The sequence below is a fragment of the Bombina bombina genome, chromosome 4 (assembly GCF_027579735.1).
Source record: "Bombina bombina isolate aBomBom1 chromosome 4, aBomBom1.pri, whole genome shotgun sequence".
Taxonomy (NCBI): domain Eukaryota; kingdom Metazoa; phylum Chordata; class Amphibia; order Anura; family Bombinatoridae; genus Bombina; species Bombina bombina.
In genome coordinates, this window is record NC_069502.1 from 463,592,753 (window position 1) to 463,614,100 (window position 21,348).

General features: G+C 39.1%; 1 protein-coding gene across 1 annotated transcript in view; it reads right to left on the bottom strand.

The window, feature by feature from the left end:
* Nucleotides 1–21,348, bottom strand: part of CLCN2 (chloride voltage-gated channel 2) — a 385,429-nt gene that overhangs the window by 85,134 nt on the left and 278,947 nt on the right. The window contains exons 16-17 of the mRNA XM_053710346.1: nt 17,066–17,199; nt 14,568–14,713 (exon numbers count right to left, since the gene is read on the bottom strand). Of these exons, the coding sequence (XP_053566321.1) occupies nt 14,568–14,713; nt 17,066–17,199 (280 nt within the window). The remainder of the gene's footprint in view (nt 1–14,567; nt 14,714–17,065; nt 17,200–21,348) is intronic.

A 21,348-nucleotide genomic window follows, 5' to 3' on the forward strand; every position in this document is an offset into this window, starting at 1 on the left:
TGAACGACACCCGCGAGATAGATGATTTTACTCTGTGGGCTGCGTTGAAGGCGTATATTCGGGGTTCATTTATAAAAATAGCAGCAGCGGAGAAGAAACGTAAAGGGGAAAATATGGCACAGCTCCTTACGAGCCTTCACAAGATATCTGTCAAGCATAAAGCTAACCCCACACCCACACTATCCGAACAATTAATAGACCTCAAAGCGCGGATAGTCAGGTTAGAAAACGAGAGGTCAGCAGTGAGGCTTCTTAGGCTTAAATAAATTTATTATCATAAAGGCAATAAGGCCGATAGAATGCTTGCCAACAGGCTACGACAAAAGACGTCAGCGGCACGTATTCCTATGCTGAAAGTGGGAGGACAACACGTAACCATGCCAAAAGACATTGGGAACGCTTTTGCGAAATATTATGTTTCCCTTTACAATCTAAAACAGGACGATACGCTCCCCCCCAACTCCTGATTTCATTGGAGTCTTTCTTACCACCTTAAACGTACCCACGGTACCTCAGGACCGAACAGACCCTTTACAAAACCCCATCTCCGCGTTAGAGATTAAGAGGGCTATTAAATCTCTCAAAGCTTTCAAATCACCAGGGCCTGACGGCTTTTCAGATCTATTTTACAAAAAGTTTCAAACACAGCTGAGTCCCATTTTAATGCGCTTCTTCATGCTGGCAAGTTCCCAGGGGACCTTTCCAGCTGAATTTTTACAAGCTACTATTATCACCCTTCCAAAACAAGGGAAAGATCTGACGCTCTGCAAGAGCTATAGGCCTATATCGTTGTTGAATCTCTACGTCAAGCTATATGCCAAAATACTAGCATCGCGCCTCAACTCTCTGTTACCCGTCTTAATCGACTCTGACCAGGTGGGTTTTGTTTTGAGACATCAGGGGCCTGATAACACCAGAAAACTCCTGAACGTCTATTTCGAGGCCCATAGAATGCAACTGCCCTGTGTCACCCTGTCGTTGAATGCTGAAAAGGCCTTCGACAGGGTGGACTGGGGATATATGTTTGCTGTGTTGTGGAAATTTGGACTCCGGGGACCTTTTATCACATCTATTGCGGCGCTCTACTCTAATCCGTCAGCAGTGGTCAAGGGTCTGGGATTTTGTTTTGAACCCTTTTCAATAACGAATGGCACGAGGCAGGGGTGCCCGTTGTCTCCGCTCATATTCGCCCTTATAATGGAACCGCTGGCTGAGGCTATTCAATCTAGCCCTTGGATCAGAGGGGTTGATATACACCATACAGAACAGAAAATAGCACTGTTCGCTGACGATTTGACAGTACTTACATCTGACCCTCTCACCTCCCTGCCTCATCTGTTTTCTTTGTTAGAGAGATTCGCCTTAGTTAGCTACTACAAGCTTAATGTTCTTAAAACAGAAGCTTATACTATAAATATCCCGGACGAAACTCTTGACACGCTTAAAAATAAATACAAGTTCCTATGGTCCACATCACACATCAAGAATCTTGGTGTCTGCTTGTCTCACGACATACCGACTATGATTGACTTAAATTTCCCCCCCCTGCTATCTAACATTGAGAAATCCACTGAAACATGGAATGTTCCCTCACTGTCTTGGCTTGGGCGGATAGCAGCTTTTAAAATGAGTCTTCTCCACAAATTAACATATCTGTTCCGTTCCCTAGCTGTCCCAATTCCCAGATCCACGATCCATAAATTCCAACAGCTTTGCAATAGATTTATCTGGCGCAATAAAGCCCCAAGAGTCGCTACTAGTATTTTGCAACAACCGTTATTGGCAGGAGGGGCGGCTGCCCCCAACATTTTACGATACCATGAAGCTGCTAGATTATCCCAAGTGACCCTATGGGGCTCGACCTTAAAGAGCAGATGGGGCGAAATTGAGCAGGCATCTATTCCGGTGGGGTATGTTCTGAGGGATCTGCTGTGGATCCCTAGGCACTCTAGACCACCTGCCCTCTTTGCTAACCCCATCATAAAATCGAATCTGAAATTTTGGGACAAGATTCATAATCTTCCCAATATTGCACCTCACCCCTCGCCGAGAGGGTTGCTACTATCTCTGCCTGATACTCATCCGAATCTTTGGTTCAGTTTGGGCTTAACTAAGATAGCAGATCTCTATACAGGAGATAAGTTGCTCACCTTCCAAGGCTTCCTCCGGAAGGTCAGTCCACCTCCTATCCTACATTTTGAATTTTGGAGATTGTGTAGTTTTCTCATATCATGGGGCTTTGATAGAGGCCCCCTGAGAGCCAAGACTGGGAGACGATGTGGGATTCACCGTCTCCTCCTATAAGGTTGCTGTCTCTTTCATACCTTGTTATCCTAAATCCTCCGTTTTTTTATAAATCCCCTCCAATAAAACACTGGCAAACCTCCCTAGCTCTCACACATGAACTACAGCAATGGAGGACCGCAACACAGCTTACCAAAAAAGCTATACATTGTACAACCTTGTACGTGTTATTTCTTAAAGTTTTGCTACAATGGCATATGATGCCTATCCGTATATTTAAAATCTCGCCCGCCAACTCCCCCAAATGTTGGAGAGGATGTGAGGCGTTGGGGACCCCTCAGCATATTTGGTGGTCTTGCCCGCAGATTCCGCCGCTCTGGCAAAAGGCACTCCAGTATTGCACCTTAAAAGGCATTCAGATACTTATATCACCAAGCATCTGCCTATTTCACATTCTGCCCACGCACCTGACTTTACCGCAGAAACTATTTTGTATCTACCTATTTTTAGCAATAAAATTGGCCATAACCCACATGTGGCTTCAGCAGGTTTCACCCTCTTGGGAACAGGTGGTTGATATCTTGAGGTTTGTAAAGACAATGGAATCATATGTCTCCCACATACATGGATCGGAGGACCTCCAGATTACGATCTGGGCGTATGGTCCAGAATAAATCTAGCTGCGAATCCCACTACGTCCCTGTAGTATTTTCATACTGTAATACATAGTAGATAGATAAGGTTGAAAAAAGACTGAAGTCCATCGAGTTCAACCTATACAAATCTAAAATACTTACAAAAAGCTCCAGTTAAGCTTAAATAACCCCATTAAAATGTGACCCATTTAATACTAGCAATCATATCCATGAATTTTGTTTATATACAGAAATTTATCCAGACTATTTTTAAATGTATCTATGGTATTGGCATTCACTACCTCCTTTGGTAATGAGTTCCACAATTTTATTGCTCTTACAGTGAAAAAACGTTTCCGTTGCAGGAGATTAAATCTCCTTTCCTCCAACCTTAAATTATGACCTCTTGTCAGAACCAATTTTCTTGGAATAAAAAGAGCTTCTGCCATCTCTGTATATGGGCCTTGAATATATTTATATAAAGTAATCATGTCACCTCTCAAGCGCCTTTTTTCTAAAGAGAACAGACCCAGTTTGGCTAGCCTCTCCTCATAGGTTAATTTCTCCAATCCCCTTATTAGCTTTGTGGCCCTTCTCTGAACTTTTTCTAGTTCTGCAATATCTTTTTTAGCAATCGGTCCCCAGAACTGCACTCCAAACTCAAGGTGAGGTCTTACCAGGGCTTTATATAATGACAGAATTATGCTTTCCTCCCTTGAATCAATGCCTCTTTTAATACATGCTAGTATCTTATTAGCCTTTGAAGCCGCTGCCCTGCATTGTGCACTCATCTTTAGCTTGTTATCTATTACTACTCCCAAATCCCTTTCCTCCTGTGTTTGGCTAAGTCTTGTCCCATTTAAAAAATACATAGCCTGCTTATTTTTACTTCCAAAATGTAGAACCTTACATTTTTCCGTATTAAATCTCATTTTCCATTCACTTGCCCATAGTTCTAATTTTAGCAAATCCCTTTGCAAAGAGAGTTCATCCTGCTCTGACCTAATGACCTTACTTAACTTAGTATCATCTGCAAAAAGAGAGATGTCGCTATTTAATCCTTGCTCCAAGTCATTTATAAAAATATTAAAAAGAACAGGGCCCAGTACTGATCCCTGGGGGATGCCACTGATTACCTTTGTCCAATCTGAGTATGATCCATTTACTGCTACTCGTTGCTCCCTATCTTTTATCCAGTTATTTATCCATGAGCTAACATTTTCAGCTATTCCCAGTCCCTTAATTTTGTGCATTAATCTCTCATGTGGCACTGTATCAAATGCCTTTGCAAAATCTAAGTATATCACATCAACTGATTCCCCTTTATCTATATTTTTACTTACTTCCTCGTAGAATCTAATTAGATTAGTTTGACATGATCTATTTCTCCTAAAGCCATGCTGATTAGAACTCATAATCTTGTTTACACGAATATGCTCATCAATATAATCCCTTATAATCCCTTCAAATATCTTCCCCACTATTGATGTCAGACTTACTGGTCTATAGCTTCCTGGATCATCCCTGCTTCCCTTTTTGAAGAGTGGCACCACATCAGCTTTACGCCAATCCTGGGGTACCATGCCTGAGGATAATGAGTCTTGAAAAATTAAGAGTTTACACTTGGGTGTATTCCATCTGGGCCTGGAGTTTTATTTACCTTAATATTTTTTAGTTTTTTCCTGATATCCTCTAAACAAAACCCAGTTAGTGGTATGGACTGGCATGTTCTATTCTGTTCCAAAGTATCATTCAATGGTTCCTCTCTTGTGTATACTGAAGAAAAAAACTGGTTTAGTACCTCAGCCTTTTCCCTGTCATTATTTATCATGCTACTAATAATACTTTATGATTATATGAATAACCCTGCTTATCCCTATCCCTATCCTTTCCCTAATATGAAACCACCCTTCCGCCCTCTTCCCCTCCTCCCATCTCCCTTCTTTTTTTTTTTTTTCTTTTTTTTTTTATATTATTTTATACCTTGGCACAGACCTCAAGGGGTCAATTTAATATTCTATATCTAAAGCATACAATGGTTAAATTATGATGTTGGTAAGAACAGCTATGTCATAGTCTTATGTAATATATGTAAAATGCTGGTCCATCCAGACAAACAGAACTAAAATTGTCTCTCCATGGAAGATTGGTTTGCAGCACTCCCACCTGGATAGGTGGGGGAAGTTTGGAGACTCACAGACAATGGACTATACTACTCAGCATTCTCTCCTCTAGAGGTATCCACTTTGCAAAATGTGATACATTGAAATTACTATGTTATGTAATGATGTTATTCATTAGCCTGTTCTTGTTGTTCTCATGGTCATTTATCTAAATAAAAAAAAAAAAATTGGACCGGGATAGGAAGATGAATACATTGTTAAAATGTGTTAAGCCACCCCTCAAATTAGAATTGTGTGTAATTTTAACAGTTTTACAGTTAGATATTTTAGACCTACTAATTTTCTGCCTAAATGGACTAAATAAATGCTAGATAGAATGATGCAGTCAAATAAAAGATTAGTTTGAGAATAACACGTAGATGTATTTTTTAAAGTTTCATTAGTTGTTTAAATGGTGACAAAATAAATTTTAGTGTCTATAAAACAATGGGGGCTGCCATGTTGCAAATTAGGTTACCTTCTCTGCTGTGACCAATTAGGGAGTGTGCAACTAATGGCTGTGTGGAATCTAAACAGTGTTATGCATTTAGATCACAAAATTAAGAATGGAATTAAAGGAAAAGGGGACAAAATAAATAATGAAAGTATATTGTAGTTTTTTATATATACAATTTATCATTTTATATTACCATCTCAAAGTATTTAATGTCTCTTTAAATTGAGCGGCTTAACCAATTTAATAGAATAAGCTTTACCCATAAAACATTAAAATGCCAAAGAAAATAAAAAAAAAATGAAGTTTTTACAAGGCATACTGTAATGGTGCCTGTATGTTGTTTAAATATATTACAGAAATGATTGATTTCTGCATTGTTTTAGTGGAAGATACTAGTATTGTTTAGGCATCCATATGGAGAGGTGTTATACAAACTCTATGCTACATAATCACACATCTAGAGTTCATAATTGAACACTCTGTGCAATCATGTAAACGTGAATAATAGTATAATCATTCATTCAACCAATCATAATTGGAATTAAGTGCTTAGTACTGGGAAAATAGCACTGTTCTCTCCATTCCAAGTAAGTAGCTCGCTATACAGTGCACCGAGACCCAGATTTCACTCAGGGAAACAAAATGTAATTCTACAGTTTTGCAGTAAATGTTTAAAAAAGGAAGTGTCTAAAATACTGGATGTTTCATTAACGTTCCATAAAGTTTAAGAGACATTTAATAATTACAAGGACTTAACAAACCTACAGATTTTTGTCTAATGAGTATAAATGGGATTCTATATATTATAGTGGAGAGAACTTAGAAAAGAAAATGTATGCTTACCTGATAAATGTATTTCTTTTTTGACACGATGAGTCCACGGATCATCTTAATTACTAATGGGATATTCACCTCCTGGTCAGCAGGAGGAGGCAAAGAGCACCACAGCAGAGCTGTTAAATAGCTCCTCACTTCCCTCCCACTCCAGTCATTCGACCGAAGTTAGGAAGAGAAAGGAAAAACCAAGGTGCAGAGGTGTCTGAAGTTTACATAACCCACAACCTGTCTACAAGAACAGGGCGGGCCGTGGACACATCGTGTCAAAAAAGAAATACATTTATCAGGTAAGCATAAATTTTATTTTATAAGACACAATGAGTCCACGGATCATCTTAATTACTATTGGGATTCAATACCCAAGCTAGAGTGCACAGATGATACGGGGGGGACAAGACAGGGAACTTAAACTGAAAGGCACCACTGCTTGAAGAACCTTACTCCCAAAAGCTGCCTCAGCCGAGGCAAAAGTATCAAATTTGTAGAACTTTGAAATGTTCGAAGAGAATACCAAGTTGCAGCCTTGCAAATCTGTTCCACAGAAGCTTCATATTTGAATGCCCATGAAGAAGCATCAGCCCTAGTAGAATGAAACGCAACTCTCTCAAGGGAGTGCTGTCCAACAGTCTCGTATGCAAAACGTATGAGACTTTCCAGTAAAAAAGAAAGAGAAGTAGCCGTAGCTTTTTGTCCCGTACGTTTTGCTGAGAAAATCTCAAACAAAGGAGAAGATTGACGAAGTCCCTCGTCGCCTGCAAGAAAAAACATTAAGGCACAAACCATGTCCAAATTATGCAGAAATCTTCCTTTGAGAGAAGAAAGATTAGGACACAGGACACAAGTAGGAACAACAATCTCCTGATTAAAGTTCCAATCAGAAAAACAACTTTAGGAAGAAATCCGAAAACAGTACGTAAAAACTACCTTATCTGAATGAACAAGAAGGTAAGAAAACTCAAACTGCAATGCCGAGAGCTCTGACACTCTACGAGCAGAAGAAGCAGCAACAAGAAATAAAAACTTTCCAAGATAACGTAATATCCAAGGAATGTATAGACTCAAACGGAGCCCCTTGAAGAAATTTGAGAACCAAATTAAAACTCCATGGAGGAGTAATTGGTTAAACACAGGCCTGATCCTAACCATGGCCTGACAAAATTAATTATACATCTGGGACATCCGCCAGACGTTTGTGTAACAAAATAGAAAAGGGCGAGATTTGATCCTTTAGGGAACTTATCAATAATGCTTTCCCCCAACCCTCTTGGAGAAAAGACAAAATTCTAGGAATCCTAAATCTACTCCAAGAGTAGCTCATGGATTCACACAAATAGAGACATCTATGTCAAATCTTATGGTAAATCTCTCTAGATACAGGCCTACTAACCTGAATCATGGTCACTGTGACCGAGTAGAAACCCCCCCCGCTTGGATAAAATTAAGCGTTCCATCTCCAATCAGACAGCTTCAGAAAAACTAGATTTAGGTGAAGGAAGGGCCTCTGATTAGAGTCCTTCCTCAAGGAAGTCTCCACGGTGGCAGAGATGCCATGTCCACCAGATCTGCATACCAAATCCTGCGAGGCCAAGCCGGTGCAATGAGGATCACTGACGCCTTCTCCTACTTGATTCGAGCAATAACTCGAGGAAGAATAGCAAAACGGAGGAAATAGATATGCTAGACTGAAGGTCCAGAGTACCGCCAGAGTGTCTAACAGAACCACCTGAGAGTCCCTGGACCTTGACCAGAACCTAGGAAGATTGGCATTCTGCCGAGAAGCCATGATCTTATTATGGCTGACCCCAATTGAGAATCAGGGTGGAAAACACTTCTGGAAGGAGTACCCACTCCCCCGGCTGAAAAGTCTGCCTGTCCAAGAAGTCCGTCTCCCAGAGTCCACCCCTGGGATGTGGATTGCTGACAGACAGCGAGAATGGGCCTCTGCCCACTGAATTATTTTGGTTACCTCTGTCATCACAAAGGAACTCCTCGTTCCTCCCTGATAAACTGAAGATATGGAACCAACTAGAAACAGATAACTGGACCAAGATTAACTGGGACCAGGCCAGAATATCATCGAAGATCGCTCTCAGGAAGAACAGACTCTGACTGAGTCAAAAACTCCCTAAGACTTAAGGAGCCCTAGACTGCTCCCCATCCTATAAGGTTGGTGTCTGTTGTCACAGACACCCAAGATGGTCTGCGAAAGCAGGTTCCCTGGAAAAGTTAATCCAGAGACAATCACCCTTAAGAAAAACCCTTGTCTCCTGCTCCAGTAAAATTCGAGGAGACAAATCCGTATAATCTCCGTTTCATAGCCTGAGCGTGTCAAACTGTCGAAGTCCGATAAGGAACCGAGCTAACGGGATGATGTCCCATGCTGCAACCATCAGCCCGAATACCTCCAAGCACTGAGCACCTAATGGCCGAGGAGAGGACTGAAGAAATAGACAAGAATCGAAAATCTGTCAGAAAAAAACCTTCATTTATAGGGAATCTGATACGGTTCACAAGAAGGTTACCATTGTCCAAGTGACTAAGTAACTTCTTACCAAATTTACCTTCCCTCCTTGATATCACAGGAGGGATAACAACATATCCCAGTGGGATCTTGCTTGAAAAGATTGCGCCTGGGCTAGGCTGTCCCCCAGAAAGAGCGCCACAGCAATGCCCTGTAACCAAGCACCACTAACCACAAACGTAGTCCATTAAATCCGTTGTTGTTATAAAATGACCCTCTCGGATCAAACGGAAAATGGAACGAATATTTTCCAACCAAAAGGACCGTACACTTTTGAGTAGACTCTTAAAATCTAAAATAGTACTGAAGGGTCCCTCTCTTGATTTAGAGAACCACTACCAGAGTAGAATAAGATTCCAAACCCCGCTCCTGAATGGGAACATGAACTCACTCCCAGGTCAGAGAGGTCTCCTACCCCGTTCAAGGCCACCTTACCTTTTATCTGGCTCCAAACATCCTTGAAAGCCAAAAACCTACCTCTTGCCCAGAGGAAGAAGAAGTAGAAGGATTCCCTTCAAATCTTGAAAGGAACGAAAATAAATTTAAACCATAATGTGAGCCAATATGGTAAGCCAGAAATCCTAGCTCCCCGCTAAATACTTGAAGGGAAGTATCAGAAAGGGAGGAGATGACCGACTTAAAGGTCTTTATCCTGGGTCCCTTTGAGGGGAGTTTCTGTCCGAATGGAACCAGACAATGTATGAATCAGTATGCTCCCACATAAGTGACCGTGGCATTACAAGTCATAGGTTGCCCCTATTGAACAACCCCTCTAACCTCTTATCCCTAGGATCCTCATAGGAACAACAATACTCTATGGGGATAAAATGACTCCCGGTTAACGTGGAAATTGTCCCTTCCACCTTGGGTACCGACTAATGGAACTCCTTGAAAGAGTCCGTATGGATAAAAATGTCCCATTTAGCAATGATCTTGATACAACCTAGAATTGACAACCCCCATGGTGTCATTGTCGTCCTGAGTAGCTAAAACCTCCTTAAGTGACAGACGGAGGTGTTCAAGTTTAAACCTGAAAATACAACCTCAGTATCAGCAAGAAAAATTATACTGTCAGAAACTGAGAATTTATCCTCAGATGCTACCGAAATATCCTCTTCTTCACGTCTGGGAGGGGACTTCCGAGATAGCAACAACCGTGACAGGAACCTTGCTCCCTGAATATTTATATTTCCTCTTGCGTTCTCTGTAGCATGGGAAAAATCTCTCAATATAAGAGGAACAGGAAAACTTTTCCACCTTAGTATAAAAACATAAGTAATATGTAACAGCCTTCACATTTAATCTACATATAACTTTTGTTTGCAGGCACACACATGCAAATTCTGTCACAGTCCTGCTCAAGAATGAAACTGGGTCTCCTGAATAGCAAACTGTAACCTTGTGACACGCTGTGAGGAGTCAGATCCACAAACACTCTAGCCGGCTTGTGAGTGTTTAGTGGGAATCTGAATGAACCTGGCGTGAACTATTGTTTGTATATTGTTTGTTCAAAAGACCCTGCGGACACGGTAATATCTGCAAAGAGACTCTGGGACTATGGGTATGCGGTTTTGACTGTGACAGCTTGACCAGAGACCACTGACTTTTGGGAACTAGTGCACGGCTAACTGGGGAACGGAACTCTGCACATGCGGTGACTGAAGGGGAGACCCATTGCACCGGAAGAGGGTTCGTGGTGAGCAAGTCCCTGGGGCCTTTTGCTTTTGTGCCATATACATACCTCATTTTGTTTGAGGTTGAAAAGTGTGAGTGTGTTTTTGTTACTGTTACTTTTGCATTAAAATTCAAGTTTTATTATACTACACTCAGATCAGTCCCTTGTGCTCCTGTCCTCTTTCTCTCTTGTGAGAATAAATAATCTTAATTATAAAATGGTTACTGTGTCTTTAAATGATAAAAGTAATGTGTAACTCTGCTATACCATTTATTCCAAAAGAATTGTATATGTGAATTAGCACTTCACAAAGCCACTTGGACCATGCGTATCACAATATGATTAACTGACAATCATATACATGAACAAATAACAGATACTGTGACTTTAAATGTGAAAAACAAAAACAGTTTTATTTGTAGTACAAAAAATATATCTGTAACATCTTCACACCTCAGCCAAGTCTTGAAGAGGCGCCTATCTACCACCGGATGGGAGCTAAATAGTAGGTGTCCACTTCCCAAACCTAAGTGCTTGTCACTACACTACAGTGGGATTTGACTCCTTAGCCCAGAACGAGAAGCCTCTCTGCTGCGTGACACATAACGCAGCAGAGAATACCCCTCATCGCTCTTTCACCGGAATTGTAAGAGTACAAAGGCGCGTAAACAATGGCGCGTAGGTTTAGCTACGCCCATCGTGGGCGTATAGAATAAACCTCCCGAGCAGCAAAGATTTCTATTAAACATAAAAACCAACAGGAGCAGAGAATTAATGCGCTACAAAGAGAAACCCCCTTCTCAGCCAAATGGAAAATAAAGGCTTCATGTTCCTGTAGTAGCCTGTTAAATCTCCTGGTCGACTGATGTAGAAATTAAATCCGTTGGGAACTGTAATATGGTACTAAATCTCCCGATCGGCTGAAGCTGTAAAAATAAAGCCGTTGGGAGCTGTAACATAACGCTAAACCTCTCGATCGGCTGATGCTGCAAAAATAAAGCCGTTGGGAGCTGTAACATAACGCTAAACATCCCGATCGGCTGATGCTGCAAAAATAAAGCCGTTGGGAGCTGTAACATAACACTAAACATCCCGATCGGCTGATGCTGCAAAAATAAAGCCAGTGGGGGCTGTAACATGGCGCTAAACCTGTAACATGGCGCTAACAGTCGGCGGATACAGTAAAAATAAAGCCGTTGGAAAGCTATAAAATGGCATTAAACCTCCCGGTCGGAGGGGAGCCGTTGGGAGCTGTAATATGGCGTCTTAAAACACCTAACATATGAGCCACTTCTTCCCCAGCGCCTGCTGTAACTGCCTGTAAATGTATCCTCACTCTTAAGGATAATGTTATCTAGTGTCTAAGTGTATTATAAAGTGCCAATATTTCTGTGTATATGTCCCCAGAAATCAAACTTAGCACTTACCTTAGAATCTACCTGGCAGTAAGGCAGCTCACCTGGCTTGCGAGGTCCTCTCCCTCACATTGGCTTGTGGAAACAAAAAGTACTGAGTATATTCTGTTCCCTCAAACTTTGACAAACAGGGCAGCATACAATCTATGGGAGGCGCAGTGAGAATTATGTCCCACAAGTTCCCATTGCTCTAAAGCCACCAAAAGCTCTACTGTAGAGACTGATATGGACTACGGCTACACCCTAGAACAAAGCAGCACAATCTTGCACTACTTTAAAAATAATAAACTCTTGATTGAAGAATCTAATCTAACACCTCACTTTGCCACTTCCTATCACTAACGTAGGCAAAGAGAATGACTGGGGTGGGAGGGAAGGGAGAAGCTATTTAACAGCTCCGCTGTGGTGCTCTTTGCCTCCTCCTGCTGACCAGGAGGTGAATATCCCATTAGTAATTAAGATGATCCGTGGACTCATCATGTCTTAAAAAAGAAACCAAGTTTTGCTAAATAAAATATCAGAGAACACAGGTCTACAAATGTAATAGTGCCAGTACTACAGAATAAATATAATTATCACTACACTGTAAAGCTAAGGAGGCTTTTTACACAATATTTTTAATTGTTTTAAATAGTGCATTGTTTGCATATCGTGCAAATATTTTGCTAAAAATACAATAAATAGGCTTTAGCTATAGCTGCAAATCACAAGGCAGGCAGGAACTCACAACATAGCTGCACCATTAAACACATTAAAAAAGGACCTCACACACATATAATATTTACAGTGGCTAAAGTATTAAATATGTTCACTCATCAGTATACACTGTTGCATAATATTATATAACCAAAAGTAAATTTTACATTAAGTGATGTTGTTACAAATAGTATATGAAAAGATTATATTTAAAGGGACATGAAAATTATTTTTTTTCCTTTCATGATTTAGACAGATCATACAATTTTAAATTACATTCCAAATTACTTCTAGTATCAAATTTGCTTCTTTCTTTTTGTATCTTTTGCTGAAGGAGCAGTAATGCACTACTGGGAGCTAGCTGAACATATCCATTGAGCCAATATTAATGGTCTAAGCGAACAAAGTAAATTTGTTTAAGAAGTAAAACTGATAAGTTGTTTAAAATTTCATGTTCTGAGTCTGAATTATGAAAGTTTAATTTTTATTTTATTATCCCTAAATTTAAAGTGGTGAAAATATTCACATTTTATTTTACTGTCAAACAATTGTTCCACCAGGGATGTATTTGATCTGAAACTCATTGACCTATATTACAAGCTTAGCTAAAAAATACAAGCGATTTAGAGAACTAATATCACTATGTTGTTATCCATAATGTTTGCATTTTTGTGTTCAAATTACAATTAAACTGTAAAAGTTTACTAACGCATGTCAGTATTGCTCACTACAGTAGCAGTACTGTCAGACAGCATGGACGCTGAAAGCTATTTTAGTGAGCTGATATCGCTCAGGTAATGAATTTGTAATATTATTATCATTTTATAGCATTAGATATCATTTTTAGGTGTGTTAGCAAGTGCTAATAGTTAATACCAGGATTTTAAGTGTTAAAAGAGAAAGGTGTATTTTGTATAGCATGCCTACCTAAACTGAAGTGCATGATAGAGAACAATATCACTGAATGTGCACCACTTCTGTCACAGGGTAAAATAATAGTTAAATTCCAAGATGGCGGTAGCCAGTACGAAGATGCAGAAATTCACCAAGCAGTACTTTTAAAGGGTTAAAATAAGAAAATAATGTTGAAGAGAGTTGCATTTACCAGAGGAAATACACTAGAATGTTAATAGCATGGTAAGTAGTAATTAATGTCCCTTTAACTGACAACTTGTAACCCCAAATTGAGCACTACAAATGTGCAAGGCCAAGTAATCTAGTTCATTATTTATGCCAAGGGACTAATTTTATGAACAAATTTCATCAAACATACTATAGTACAAATACTACTGTTTAAATAAAAATATACGCTATACTTTGATATCCTTCCAGTATAAAAGTTCTACAGACTGCTTTTGTTTTGTCTTGCCCATGTGCCCATAGCTGCCTAAAATTGTGGCACAGTTTGCTGCTTGAAGAGGATCAATCCTACTATAGGATAACATTACTGACAACTTCTACCCTGGCTTAATAGAAAAGTCAAAATTAAACTTGCATTATTCAGATAGAGCATGTCATTTTAAGACACTTTTAAATTCACTTATTTTTTTAAATGTCCTTTGTTCTCTTAGTATCCCTTGTTGAAAAATAATATGCACATATCCTACACTAGTGGGAGCTAGCTGCTGATTGGTGCCTGCACACATTTATCTCTTGTGATTGGTTAGCAGCCAATTTTTGTTCAGCAAAAAGATAACAAGAAAATGAAGCAAACTTGATAAGTAAATTGGAGAGCTGATTAAAATTGTATATTCTATCTGAATCACAAAATAAAATGTGGGGCTTTCCTGTGCCTTTAATTAAATTCAGTATTTAGTTTGCAAAAATGGAGGGGCGGAAAGCACAATATGGCCCCCAAGCCTGAGGCTGGACATTCCTGATATGTTGGTTACATACATAAAACAACTAAAGAAAATAGAGATAACCTGGAATCGCACACAACTGTCTGCTTCCTTCCTTTCTCCATATTCTCTTTCCCGGAGCTGATGCAGCCTTCGTTTTGTGCTGAGCTGATTGCGCAGTAAAGACACCAACTGATTGCGATCAATGGAGCCAAGCAAGATCATAGACTCTAGGGAGAGAAAGATTAATTTCTTGCTGTCACTGAATACTCAAATATATCCAGCTCTACGGAATTTTGTGGCGCTATACAAATAAATGATAATATATATATATATATATATATATATATATATATTGTAGTGTGTATGTGTGTATATGCATTATATTTGATTCTTTTTCACTTTTTGGTTCTTAAATATATATTTGATTGATGTTAGGGTGATTCAAGAAAGACATACTGTACATCTTGCATAGGTGAATATATATAAAATTCACACACATAAACCATGGCAATGGAATGCACAGGTGTACTGGGTGTAAGTCCCATAGCATGGGAAGCATTAAGCATATACTAGGTGCACATCCACAGACCCTGGCAACAAAACCCAGAGCATGCTGGGTACAAAATCCACTAGAGATTTGCCACAGATATGAAAATACAAAATACAAGGGGGGTTGATAAGGTTCTTGGGTTTGTCATCTCTTAGCTAATAGCTGCAATAAACCTCTGGGTCAATCCCACTCCTTTAAAAAAAAGCAAGTTTCTGTTGCTATTTTTTAGTACATTTGTGGTAAGTCAGTGTCAATTTTAATGGCAAATGTTTTTACTACACAGTTTTGGAGTTTCTCTTTGCTTTTTTAGGATAAACTACATAATTGGATTATATCTTCTTGCAACAAAGATATTTGTAAATGAATACAACTAATTCTTATGCACTGAACTTTTGAATTATTATATTTGTTTTCATATATTTATTTTGAGAAATACACTATGGGCTAGATTTATCAATTTGCTGACAGATAAGGTTCACATGTTGTAAACATGAGTCCCGGGTGATTTTCATCCGCCAACTCTAAGTTGAGAGGGTTTAGGAAGCAGTGGTTTAAATAAATATCAGTTGCAGGGTCAAATGAGTTATCCTGCAACTGATTGGGACATTTACATCATTATAAATAAATACCTATATGAAATGTTATTTATTTACTTTAATAATAGGATGGTGTAATGCAATTATATATAGCTCTATTTGTCATCCTGATATTGCAGAAACTACAAGCATATCACACATTACACTTGAGAAAAGCAATGCATTTGCATGTGCTATATTTGACTAATTCATAACTTTCTGGTTGAGATTTTACAAAAGCAGCGAACAGTTTACTTCCTTATGCACACCATATCATGCTATCACCTCTTAAAGTGATGGTAAATTTAAACCATTCAGTAAAACTATACTGAATGGATGCAGTAAATTAATTACATTTGATTAGTTTAATCGTTTTCTTACATCACCCTTCTCCGACCACCCACCGCAAATGTATTTTTGTTCACGAGGTGACATTTCCACCTTGTATTAAATAGCCATGGATACGTGGAAACGTCACCTATTGAAAAACAAAATTACATTTGTGATGGGTGGATGGAGAAGGGTGATGTAAGACAACGATTAAACTAATAAAATTTGGTTACAGAAAATATTTAATTAAAATCATGAATGAAGGTCCTATTAATTAATTGCATCTATTTGGTAGAGCTTTGGAAATTATTAAGCTAGTGATTCCACCTAGTCACAAGCTCAGTATATAGTTTTTGTATCCAATACATACATTATATATATATATATACACAATATATATATATATATATATATATATATATATATGTACTATAAACCATCAAAAGTCTGGAATTCTCTAGTAAATTACATCTATGTACATAAAAAAGTGGACAGCTTTTTACAGAGCTAAACTTCTTAAAACCTGTGCGAAATATAAGCTGTGCTAGGCTGAGCATTCATTTTTTGTTCCAGGCAGTGGTATAGTTTTACTGCACTTTAGAGATATATGTTGTTTCTTAAACATGCACAGTAGTTAGCTCTCCAATGGAAGAATTACAAGGCTTATATATATTCCACTGATGTCCCCCACACAGATTACCACCCTGCACAGAGGAGGTAGCAATGAAGCATACATTCTTTACTGAATAAATTGTCTTGTCGCTGTGGAGACCAGGCATCCTCAGTTGCTATGGTAACTAAAAACTGGTTTAGTGGGAAAGAATTGACAGCAATCCTGGAGATTGGCACTGCTATGACCACAGTGTGTCTGTGTAAGGGGGCTGGGGACTGCCTTGTCTGCACTTTTTATTTGTGAAAAAAAGAATGTCACTGTAAAGGTTACTGCTGGTATTCTCAGAGCTTTCCTATAAAGTAACAGGTAGGCTGCCATTGTTATGGTTCTTGTGACTGTGCTGTAAATGTACGAGATAGTCTGTCACTACTATTGCAAATCTATGTAAATGAAAAATAGTTTGACACTTGTAATTGTTTCAATAGTGCCCCAGAACCTCACCATTTCTCACCTGCTGTTTCCACCAGTGCCATACTCTTCAGTCGGGAATTTGTCAGCAGCTCTTGAAGATCGCGGTATTTGGAACCAAGAGTCACAAAGGGAACATTCCTCAGCATAATGTCCTCAACCCGAACATTATATCTTCTGTCATACAAATAAACATATATAAATATGCTGCTGACCGAGATATAAATATAGAAGATATATACAAACACTTAAGTAAAACACATTGATAGAAAGAATTCTTGGATTTCCCTTCCATTCCTCTGTTATTTTCACTCGCACAGTTTTTCAGTTATTTTGACACAAATATGCATCAACAGATATTGATAAGCTTACTCTCATGAGAATGAAAAATCTGAGAATATATGCAGTCTAGTTCAGTAATATTAACAACCAAGAAACTATTTATGTATGTTATGATCCATTTAGGTTGGCTGTGTAACCAGGGGGCATAAATATGGACCACCGAAACATTACTGCAAATCAATGTGCTCTTTTTTTTTGTGTGTGTGTGTGTAAAGATACACAAGATACGTTTATTGGTTGTAGATCACAGATTACAAATCAAAACCTATCACTATCAATTTCATCTGCACGCCATTAAAAGTAATGCATGTGCTCTAGAAAATCAATCATTCAATATAAAGAAGATAAAGAAAGCGTTGTGGGGTAATGATCACCACTGACCGCACTGAGGAATCACAGTTAAATTGTGTATAAAATGCACTGTATATAATTAGCAAATGATCATAGTGCAGAATTAAAAAATGGCATCTGTGAATCTGATATTATGAATGGCTTAAAGATCAGAACCCAAAAGCTACAAGCAAAGACACAAAGCTACAAGAGTGGACACCTTTCCCATCTGAAATCCATCAACAAAATAAATCTGGATTTGAATATAAGCATAAACATGATCATCCTCAAAGGATTAACAGGCCAGCAAGGAACTCAATGAGAGCTTTAAAAACATTAAATTGCCCTTGCACAGAAATATTAATCAATTTCAGATAACTTTTTGTTTCTCATAGAAAGTGTAACCATAAGAAATACCTACAAACTTGGATATTCAGATGCAACATAATCCCAATAGAGGGAGCAAAACCTCAAAACACAAGGCAAATATTTAAAGTATCATGGAACTTATTAGACAAGAAACTGAACAATTCAGAGCATTTTCAAAAAGATCCAGAAAAACAAATTATGCTTACCTGATAATTTCATTTCCATCTGTCGGAGGAGAGTCAACGGCTTCATTCATTACTTGTGGGAATTAAGAACCTGGCCACCAGGAGGAGCAAAAGACACCCCAGCCAAAGGCTTAAATACCTCCCCCACTCCCCTCATCCCCCAGTCATTCTGCCAAGGGAACAAGGAACAGTAGGAGAAATAAAAGGGGAAAAATGGTGCCAGAAGAATAAAAATAAATTTAGGTCCGCCCACAGGAGAAACGGGCGGGAGCCGTGGACTCTCCTCCCACAGATGGAAATGAAATTATCAGATAAGCATAATTTATTCTTTCCATCTTAATGGCTTCATTCATTACTTGTGGGAAACAAATACCCAAGCTCTAGAGGACACTGAATGAAAAAAACGGGAGTGTAAAAAAGAAGGCGGACCCATATCTGAGGGCACCACAGCCTGCAGAACCTTTCTCCCAAAAGTTGGTTCCGCCGAAGCAAAGACATCAAATTTGTAAAATTTAGCAAAAGTATGTAAGGAGGACCAAGTAGCCGCCTTAGATATCTGCTCCATAGAAGCCTCATTCTTAAAGGCCCAAGAAGAGGCCACAGCCCTAGTTGAGTGAGCCGTAATCCTCTGAGGAGGCTTATGTCCCGCTGTATCATAGGTCAAACGGATAATGCTCCTCAACCAAAAAGATAGGAATGTGGAATAGGCCCTCTGCCCCCTGCGCTTCCCCGAATACACGACAAAAAAAACGAAGTCTGTCAAAATTCTTTCTTGGCCTGAAGATAGAACTTCAAGGCTCGAACCACATCCAAATTATAAAGCAACCTTTCCTTTGACGAAGAAGGGTTAGGACACAAGGAAGGAACTACTATTTCCTGATTTATGTTACGATTCGACACAACTTTGGGAAGAAAACCCAATCCAGTGTGAAGAACAGCCTTATTGGCGTGAAAAACCAGGTAAGGAGGCTCACATTGAAAAGCCGCCAACTCAGAGACTCTGCGTGCCGATGAAATAGCGAGTAGGAATAGAACCTTCCAGAAAAGAATTTTAATGTCAAGAGAATGCATAGGCTCCAACGGAACCCTCTGCAAAATCTTAAGTACCAAGTTTAAGCTCCAATGCGGAGCAGAATTTCTAAAGACGGGCCTGATCATAGACAGAGCCTGAACCAAGGACTGAATATCAGGAATCTCCACAAGCTTCTTGTGTAACAGTACAGATAAAGCCGAAATCTGTCCCTTTAAGAAACTGGCGGCAAGACCCTTATCCAACCCATTCTGGAGAAAGGAAAGAATCCTGGATACCCTAACCTTATGCCAGGGATATCCACGTTCCTCACACCAGGACAAGTAGGTCCTCCACACCTTATGATAGATGCGAAACCTGACCTGTTTCCTGTCTTGAATGAGAGTATCAATCACTCTCTCAGAAAATCCTCTCTTGGCTAGGACTAGGCGTTCAATCTCCACGCAGTCAGCCTCAGATAATCGAGATTTTGGTGTAGAAAGGGAACCTTAACCAGCAGATCTCTGTGACAAGGTAACCTCCATGGAGGAGACAATGACATCCCCACCAGATCCGCAAACCACGGCCTCCGCGGCCACGACGGCGCAATCAGAATAGCCAAAGCTTACTCCTGCTTGATGCGAGCCACTACTCGAGGTATGAAAACTTAAAAAGGATAGGGAACAATGATTCTTATATAGACCCCATAAGTAGAAATTATTATTATATAGCCAGGTTGAAGTACCCCCTTCAGTAAAGAGGGGGGTTCAAAGTTGGTAAAGGGTGACATTCACCTATAATTACAATCATCAATAAATGGGGGTGCTCAATGTCGAGTTAAAGTTATTTTAAACAAAGGAGAGAGTAAAGGGCAGACATAACTTGAGCACTCATAGAAGACAATTAGATATAAGTAGTGTTAGGAAACTCCAAGCAAGAAGGTTTCCAGAAGGGAGGGGATCAGTGAATTTAAAATTTAGCGTTTATTAAGTATATAGTTAAAAAACTTAACAGTATAAGTGATGTCTACAATTTACACACAAAGCACATAAAACTTAGATTAAAAACCAAAGGAAAAGAGTACCAGCATACCTATATGTATTAATCCAAAATTCACAACAGTCACTAAGTATACTGTTGTGGGTATAGTGAGCAAATTCTGTCCTGGGAAAAAAAGGGGTTCACAAGAAGTGTATGGTAATAAAAATTAATTAATTCCCCAGAGTGCCCACAACAGTGTGTGAACTGTAAAAATATCAAACTAAAGGATAAGACAAATTCAGTTAGATATACACTAAAAAATGCTCACGTATTGTACAATAAACTATCTATAATGAAGGATTGATCTCCAACAACAATTAAATCTATCTAAGTACAATACTGGAGCAGTGAAAATCAAACTGAAACGGTCACAAAGTAAACCTAATAAGAAAAATTAGAAATAGTAAGTTTAATGTGTTGAACAATACATCATCTAAATCCTATAAGTAGTTCATATAAGTGTTACAAAGTTAAGGTAGCTGGCCTTTAAACACGCCTGATGCGCATTTTGCTGCAACCGGCTTGTTCAAAAGCTAACCCGACTGGGTATAACCTTCCTGCTTAAGAGGATATGTCCACATATCTAATGTAACGATATTTGATCGTATATGCTATTACACATTTTTCCTCTAATATAAGCCTCGCTTTTAAGGTAATGTGCATTGAACAATTCTGAACTGTTTCAGTATATTAACGGATAATCGATCTGAATTTCGTTTTTCCCCTTGGAATGAATTACAATACACGATTACGTGTTCACATATCCAATGTGTCAACATACGCAAGGATATCATGTGATTTACTCTCATCGAATGAGAAGAGGACTTGTCTGATTGGTTAATCGCAGGGGTGTGTATACTTTCAGCCCCCTGATTGGTTCATCAGCTCCTCTTAAGCAGGAAGGTTATACCCAGTCGGGTTAGCCTTTGAAAAAGCCCGTTGCGGCGAAATGCGCATCAGGCGTGTTTAGAGGCCAGCTACCTTAACTTTGCAACACTTATATGAACTACTTATAGGATTTAGACGATGTATTGTTCAATACATTGAACT